The sequence below is a fragment of the Carya illinoinensis genome, chromosome 10, assembly GCF_018687715.1.
Source record: "Carya illinoinensis cultivar Pawnee chromosome 10, C.illinoinensisPawnee_v1, whole genome shotgun sequence".
NCBI classification, from domain to species: domain Eukaryota; kingdom Viridiplantae; phylum Streptophyta; class Magnoliopsida; order Fagales; family Juglandaceae; genus Carya; species Carya illinoinensis.
In genome coordinates this window covers 32928016-32936515 of record NC_056761.1, presented here as the reverse complement: position 1 = coordinate 32936515, position 8500 = coordinate 32928016, and the positions used below count along the sequence as shown (strand labels likewise).

Below are 8500 nucleotides of genomic sequence, written 5' to 3'. Positions count from 1 at the left end.
ATGAAGGATATTTGTTCTTTTCTTGGTTACGCTGGCTTCTATTGGCATTTCATTAAAAGCTTTAGTAGTATTGCAAAACCATTGTATACTTTGTTGCAAAATGATACTACTTTTGTTTGGACTGATGAGTGCCAGCATGCTTTTGAGACCCTGAAGGAACACTTAACAGTTGCACCTATTATACAAACTCCTCGATGGAACTTGCTGTTTAAGATTATGACTGACGCTAGTGATTTCGCTCTTAGTGCCATTCTTGGCTAAAGAGTGGACAATAAGCCTTCGGTCATTTATTATACAAGTTGTACTTTAAATGATGCACAGAAAAATTATACCACCACCGAGAATGAGTTATTAGCTGTTGTGTTTGCCTTAGATAAATTTCGTTCCTACATTAGTGGGTCTCATGTTATCATTTTTACTAACCATTTTGCTCTTAAGTATTTGTTGGCAAAGAATAATGCTAAACCCAGGTTGATTCGTTGGATCCTTTTACTCCAAGAATTTGACATCACTATTTGGGATAAAAAGGGAGTCGAGAATGTGGTAGCCGATCACCTGTCACTACTGCAGCTACCTGATGTGTCTACATCCATTCCTCCCTTGAATGAAGATTTTCTTGATGAGCATCTTTTTGCAATGTCGCATACTCCATGGTTCACAGACATTGTGAATTACCTTGTCACTGATCGGATGCCGGAGAATTGGACAGGTCATGGCAAGTGTAAGTTCCTTGCAGAGGTAAGATTTTATTACTTCGACATTCCTTATATTTTTAAGTATTGTGCTAATCAATTGGTACGTCATTTTGAGGCTTGTGGAAGCCATTTTGCAGATAAGAAAACTGTTGCTAAAATTTTGCAAAGTGGACGCCCACTATTTTTAGAGATGTAGAGTCTTTTTGCAAGACATGTGAGCCTTATCAGAAACTTGAAAATATCACAGCACGTAACATGATGCCCTTTTCTCCTATTCTTACACTTAAGATATTTGATTGTTGGGATATTGACTTTATGGGACCATTCCCAAATTCATTTGAGAATTCTTATATTTTAGTTGCTGTGGATTATGTTTCAAAATGGGTAGAGGTCATACCTTGTAAAACAAATGATCATAAGGTTGTCATCCGTTTCTTGAAAAAATTGTTTGCACATTTTGGCATGCCCAAGGTGGTTATTAGTGATTGGGGGTTCACATTTTTGTAACAAACATTTTCAAAAACTTATGCAGAAATATGGAGTGACCCACAAAGTCTCTACTCCATATCACCCCCAGACTAATGGTCAAGCTGAGTTGGCCAATAGAAAGATGAAACTTATTCTTGAAAAAACAGTCCATCCCACTCAGAAGGACTGGTCTGAAAAACTGGTTGATACTCTCTGGGCTTATAGGACTGCATTCAAAACTAACTTAGAGATGTCACCTTATAGATTGATTTATGGTCGGGCTTGTCATTTACTAGTTGAGATTCAGTATCGTGCTTTATGGGCTATTGAGCAAATTAACTTTTCACTTGATACTGCCAAAGATTTAAGAAAGTTGCAGATTTCAGAGCTTGATGAAACAAGGAGGAAGGCCTATGAAAATTCTCACTTGGCAAAGGAGTGAATGAAGGTTGTACATGACAAAAAGATCCATGATAAACATCTTGTCCCTGATCAGAAAGTGCTCATCTATAATTCTAGACTACATCTTTTTCCCGGAAGCTAAAATCCGAATGGAGTGGGCCGTACATTGTAAAGGAGGTTTATTCTCATGGGGCGGTAGATATTGTCAATCCGAAGAATAGCAATAGCTTCACTGTCAATGAACAACGTCTAAAGCCGTTTATGACTGCCTTTGATCCAAACAAAGAGATCTTGCTTATGCAAGACCCCAGGGAAGTTTTTTTATTCTAATTTTTATTTATTTCTTTATTTATTTATTTCTTCCCTTTACGGCTTTCTTTAATTGCACTTTATCTGTTATTTATATTTGTTGTTTTGCTTTCATTTTATATCACATGATTGGTTGTCTGTGTTGCTTACTTGTTCTTGTGCACTTTGTTTTCTTTCATTCGATTCATTGAGGACCATGTATCTCACTAGTTGGGGGGTAGCGTGTGTGCGCAGATTTTAAAAAAAAAATTGCATTAATATGATGTGCTTTGATACATATATGATTGACAGACTTTATTTCTAGTAGTTTGTGAAATATGAGCACCTTGGTGGGTAGTTGAGCAGAATTATTTTGTGAAGATTTATTTTCAAGCCTAAGCATAGAGCATGATTTCTGATGCATCATATTTTGTTGATATATGGTTTGAAAGACCGAGCTGCTATACTTATTGAGATGAGACTTGGTAAGATTTATATAGAACGAAGGTTTAAAGGACACTTTGCACATGTTTACACCTGTAGTATTCATCATTTACTGTCCACTGATTTAACACAAGAGAAGTAAACTGTAGGACTACCGACCCATGCTAAGAAAAAATGAAAGAAAAAAATATATTAAAAAAGAATCGAGAAAAAAAAAAGAACAAAATAAATGCAACTTAGTGAACTTTCCTAAGTAAAGGGCTAGAAATAGTTACCCTAACTTTGGGGTTTGAGTGTTCAACCTTTAAATAGAGTTGGCGTGAAAACTGCTAGTCTCTTGAACTTTGAGGTAGTTAGAATCAACAATGATTAATCTTAATGTTGACAAATCATGGCTAGTAATGAGGAATACACAACCTTGTAGCTACATACACATCTGGGCTCTGAGACATTTTCCCCAATTCTATGTGAAGGATTGTTGAGACAGTCTTGGTGGGTATAGCTCCTAGGGTTGAGTAGTCATGGATCACCTTTTGTAAGAACATAATTATGTTTGATTGCTTTTGTTTGAATTTCGATCTTTATGCAATGTTCATCTCAACTAATTTTTACTATTTTGCTTAAGGATTAGCAAAACGCTAGTTGGGATGTGTGATTGAGCTAAAATATTACATACTTTATACCTTTAGAACCAATATATTTTATTTATTTTATTACATTATTATTGGTTTTATATGAAAAAAGTGTTAAGATGAATAAATTCGAGTTGTGATTTAAATTAGTTAATAGCATGATTTATGCTTAATTTTAAAACTTGTGATTTAATTGAGAAATTTTTCTCTATATGTATAACACATATTTTTTTAAATATTTTATTCTTCTTATTTTATTTTATTTATCTTTACATACAATAGTTAAAAAAAATGAAAGTGAGGAGTTATTAAATGTTACACGCTAGGCCTTACTTGCTTTATTGGGCATTTCACGCCGCATAGGAAAGGGTGAAGGGATTCTTTGCATTTTGAGAAAGCAGTTCTTCTACGTACCACCGGGGTTGCGGCCCCGGCGAGTCCCCGGATGACGTGGCTACTGCCACGCCAGTTGACTTAAAAAAAAAAAAAAAAAAAAAAAAAGAAAAAAAAAAACGATGGAGAAGCGCGTCCTCGGAAATGAGATTTTGAGCTGCGTATTATTTTCTTTCGTTTTCCGCGAGCTGGGTTTATTTTCTTTTCCGCGAGCTGGGTCTTTGTCTTCCTCAAGCTGGGTCGTTGTCTTCCTCAAGCTGGGTCTTCGTCTTCCTCGAGCCGGGTCTGCGTCTTCCTCGAGCTGTGGGTCTTGCTCTTGGTTGTTGCAGTCGGTTGAGCTGGGTTGCATTCTGGTTGCCGAGCCGAGCGTGGTTTGCCTCATTTCTTGGTTGTTGAGGTCGGCATTGTATTAGAGAAGGAGGTCGGCATTTCTATCAGCAACGGAAGTTTGTATTTTCGTGCCTGGTTGTCCGATTGTTGTGGGTAGTATAACTGGGTTTCAGATTTCGTCGTACAAGAACTTGTCTTCTCGCCGTCTGGTTTGGGTTTCTAGTTAAGGTATAAAGATATCATTTTTCATTATCTTTTGAAGTATTTATGATCCAGCAGCTAGATCTGATAAAATGGCACAAATGACTCTTGGATGTTGAGGTTTTCAGTTTTCGTCCCAACCAAACCCAGTTGGCTGTACTGGAATGAATATTTATTAGAACAAAAATGATTAGAAAAAATGAATGTAGTTGATATGTTGACTGCTACCCATTCCTATGTTTCCCCGTTTTGAATTGGTGCTTAAAAAACAATTTGTGGCGCTTTAAAAAATTTTTTCAGTTGGAAAATCTCGACTGCTACCCATTCCTATGTTTCTCCGTTTTGAATTGGTGCTTAAAAAACAATTTGTGGCGCTTTAAAAAATATTTTCAGTTGGAAAATCTCCAGGTGCCAATGTTCGAGCACTGGCCGACCACATTCAAGAATTTTAGAGACCTTAAGAAATAAAATAATGGCTAGGAGTCAGGAGTGGAGCATGCAAGGATGCTTAAAACTAGTAATTTAACACAATGAATTATCTAACTTTTATTCATTTCTTTAGTTTTGTTGGTTGGTATATCATGATGGCAAATGCTTTTCTTGTCTGGGTGACACTACTAAAATAATCAAACAGAGAGAAACAAAGCAATTCATTGATATTTTGTATGTTGGTTTTTGGTCAAATTGTCATGTGTATTATAACATAAAAATGTGTAATTTTTATGTATATTTAATAGGAAAAATGTATATGTTGACTGCTACCCCATTCCTATGTTTCCAAGTTTCGAATTGGTGCTTAAAAAACATTTTGTCTTTTTTAAAAAACATTTTGTCTTGCTTTAAAAAACATTTTGAGTTGGTTTAAAATTTATACACATTAAAATCTCCAGGAAACAATATTCGGGTAGCGAGAATCACATAATTTTATTTACATCTTGTGGACCCATTGTAATTGCATTATTTATTTTTAATTTGTATCGTCCTAGTCATAATTCCATTCTTCACAACCCATTGGATTTTATTGATCGTGATTTATTTGATTGGATGTTTTTGTACCGTGTTGGTGCTGTTTTACTTTTCAAATCCAGTATTTGCATTTAGCTCCCTCTCAGCATGGGAGAAGGGAAAGAACAACCATCTACAATAACACCATGTAGCTCAAATAGATATTCAGAGGTAAGTTATATCATTTACTATATCAAAATAACTAGATTGGAATGTGTTGAGTTACCTATTTATGCTAAGAATACAACAATAACTTGGTTCTATTATCTTGTTAGGACATACCATCAACTTGTCCAAGCATCCCAAATTACATGCATGGTCTTTCTAGTCAAGTGTCTGCGTGGTCACCGGGATTTGATCCCATCCATGCTACTTACCCATTTCCCCATAACATGGCTCCAACTCCTCTTGAGAATACCACCAGCTCCACTGCAGGGGAACTAGTTGGGTCAGATTCTAACAGTGCCGGTGGTGGGGAAACTGATGGACTATGTGGACGTAATGAGGATATACCTAATGCAGAAGGAAACAAGGATTGCAATGCTGGGACATCTCATAATGTTGAAAATGATGGTGATGATATGATTGAGGAGCCAAATAAGGGGATGGAGTTTAATACGCATGAAGATTTAGTGAATTATTATAAATCTTATGCTAAGAAGTGCGGGTTTGGTGTGATGACAAAAAGGACCGAGAGGGATGAAGACGGCACAGTTAGGTATGTCACCCTTGCTTGTGCTCGTGGTGGTAAGGCCCGTAATAGAACTGTCAATGTCGCCAACCCACGTCCGACAGGAAAGACCGAATGTAAGGCAAAAATTAATGCCCTGAAATGTGATGGAAAACTTCGGTTGACTACGGTTCATAATATCCATAACCACGGTCTTAGTCCCAAAAAATCAAGGTTTTTTCGATGTAATAGAGAAGTAAGTGATGCCGTAAAAAGAGTTCTAGATACAAATGATATGGCTGGTGTCCGAATGAACAAAAGCTTTAACTCTTTAGTGGTTGGCGCGGGCGGGTTTGAGAACCTTCCATTTTTGGAGAAGGATTGTCGTAATTATATCGACAAGGCAAGACATCTAAGACTTGGCGCAGGTGGTGCTGGTGCACTTCAAGAGTATTTTTGTAGGATGCAATACAAAAATCCTGATTTTTTTGCATTGATGGATTTAGATGATGACGGGAGGTTAAAGAATATCTTTTGGGCAGATCCTCGAAGTAGAGCAGCCTACCAATATTTCGGTGATGTGGTGACATTCGATACCACATATCTGACGAATAGATATGGGATGCCGTTTGCACCATTTGTTGGTGTGAACCACCATGGGCAATCAATTCTGTTGGGAGCCGGTTTGATTTCTAGTGAGGATACAGAGACCTTTGTGTGGTTATTCCAAACTTGGCTGCAGTGTATGGATGGTATAGCTCCCAAAGCTATAATCACTGACCAAGATCGGGCGATGAAAAATGCAATAGCAATTGTTTTCCCAAATACCCGACATAGATTTTGTTTGTGGCATATACTGAAGAAAGTCCCCGAGAAGCTTAGCTCCTATGCTTCTTACAAAATTGGGATGAAAAATTCATTGATGAAATGTGTGTATGAGAGCCAAAGTGTTGAGGAGTTTGAGACGGCTTGGGCTCAGTTAATTACCATGTACAATTTGCATGAGAATGCGTGGTTGCAAAGTCTATACGTAGAGCGTGAGCATTGGGTACCAGCATTCTTAAAAGACTGCTTTTGGGCCGGAATGAGTACAACGCAGCGGAGCGAGAGCATGAATGCCTTTTTTGATGGGTATGTTCATGCTAAGACGAACTTGAAGGAGTTTGTCGATCAGTTTGATAACGCATTAAAAAAAAAAATTGAGAATGAAAATGCTGCGGACTTCCACTCATTTAGTGTCACAATCCCCTGCATATCTAAATCTCCAATTGACAAAAATGTTTCAAGATTTGTACACTAATTCTAAATTCAAAGAAGTACAACAGCAAGTGACCGGCATGATTGATATGAATCCTAAGTTATGCCAGGATGGTGGTGCAGTAAAGACCTATATGGTAAAGGATGAAATCCATATAGGAGACTTCGCTAAGCTGGTTATGTATTATGTGGAGGTTTGTGAAAAAGATTCATCTGCTCAGTGTTCTTGTGGATTATTCCAGATGAGGGGTATATTATGTAGGCATCTTTTGTCCGTTTTCAGATTGCACGAGATTTCAATTTTGCCAGATATGTACATTTTAGATCGATGGAGAAAGGATATCAGGAGGCGATACACGTTGATCCACAGTAGCTTTGATGCAGGGGAACAACGGGCAGATTCTAATAGATATTCAGAGTTGTTGAATATCTGTTATCAGATGATTACTCTTGCCGCGGGTACGAAAGAGCATACTCAGGACGCAAAAGCTAAGTTATTTGCAATGATTGACTTGTATCGTGCCAACCAAGAATTCCCATCCATGACTCAAACGGGGTCCAATGTTCCAATATCGGCAGGGGGCACAAGTACCATTGGGGGTTCTGGGCAAATACGCAGTCCACATGTTGTGCGTGGGAAAGGTAGACCTCCATCTCTAAGGAGAGCATCCAGGATGGAGAAGGATATGCGGAAAGTTAAAGCGAAAGCAAAGAAAGCTCAAGAAAGTATTAAAAGGAAAGAGGTGTGTATTTATTTTCTACGTAAAGGAATGCTAATTTTGTTTGTTTTCCAATGCAAAGATAATTGTGTTTTCTAATTTTTTATTTGATTATTAGCAACATGGTGGAGATTTACCCATCTTGGGCACAAAAAGATCTTTATTTGGCGATTCAGAGATGGATATATCATTTGCTAGACATGTGCAGGTATAAAGAATCAATTACTAACAGATTTAGTTACTACTAATGATATGGCTGGGTGACATTGGTGTTTATTTTCTCACCAGGCCGTTCCAGGAAGCACACCTTTTGACCCAAGTGGAACTCAGGTCCGAGAAACAGTGGTTCAGAGTCAAGAAAGTGTAAGTGGATAAGGAATTTATATTGATATATTAATGCTATTAAATGCAATATGCCATTTAACTTGGATTTATTATTTATAGATGCAATTTTAGTTGGTTGGATCGCAACCGTTGCACTATGGGATTGATGGATATGAGATGGATGGATCACGAGAGCAATAGATGATTTTGTGGACTTTAATGTAATTTTCTGGATTTACCAAAAAAATTTTTGGTGGATCTAGGACAATATTTTCGGAATGAATGTATTATTTTTTTTAAGAAATTTATTTTTGGCGATTTTGTGGATTTTATGATCGGAATGAATGTATAATTTTTTTTACAGCAATTTATGTTTGGAGTAAATGAATTTATTGGCGATTTTGTGGAATTTAAATTAATTTAAGACCATATGTGCAGGACATAAGACCATATGTGCAGGAAGTTATACACGATGTGAGCAAATCATTTATGTACGTTTCTATATGTACAATGTGCAGGATGTTAGGAAAATCCCCTGGATTTCATGGTCATTCTTAATGATGCAGGATGTTATACTCACATGTTGTTTGATGGCCAAACCAGACCATGTGCAGGGTAGACGATTTGCGTGTAGGACATGCAGGACGATAGTGAAGGACGTCCGAATGATGT

The 8500-nt window shown here is 37.2% G+C and overlaps 1 protein-coding gene across 1 annotated transcript; it reads left to right on the top strand.

The window, feature by feature from the left end:
• The first annotated feature begins 3444 nt into the window (after positions 1-3444).
• On the top strand, positions 3445-6828 carry LOC122278656 (protein FAR1-RELATED SEQUENCE 5-like). The gene is made up of 3 exons (XM_043088840.1): positions 3445-3693; positions 4955-5029; positions 5134-6828. The coding sequence occupies exons 1-3, from the start codon at positions 3445-3447 to the stop codon at positions 6826-6828; spliced, it is 2019 nt and encodes a 672-aa protein (XP_042944774.1).
• The last annotated feature ends 1672 nt before the right edge of the window (positions 6829-8500 follow it).

Bases quoted from the DNA above. Each gene is read 5' to 3' on its own strand.
- LOC122278656 (XM_043088840.1), top strand. From the start codon at position 3,445: ATGGAGAAGCGCGTCCTCGGAAATGAGATTTTGAGCTGCGTATTATTT. The intron at 3,694-4,954 runs GTTTGCCTCATT...ATTTGCATTTAG, and splicing joins TGGTTGCCGAGCCGAGCGTG to CTCCCTCTCAGCATGGGAGA. The intron at 5,030-5,133 runs GTAAGTTATATC...TTATCTTGTTAG, and splicing joins GCTCAAATAGATATTCAGAG to GACATACCATCAACTTGTCC.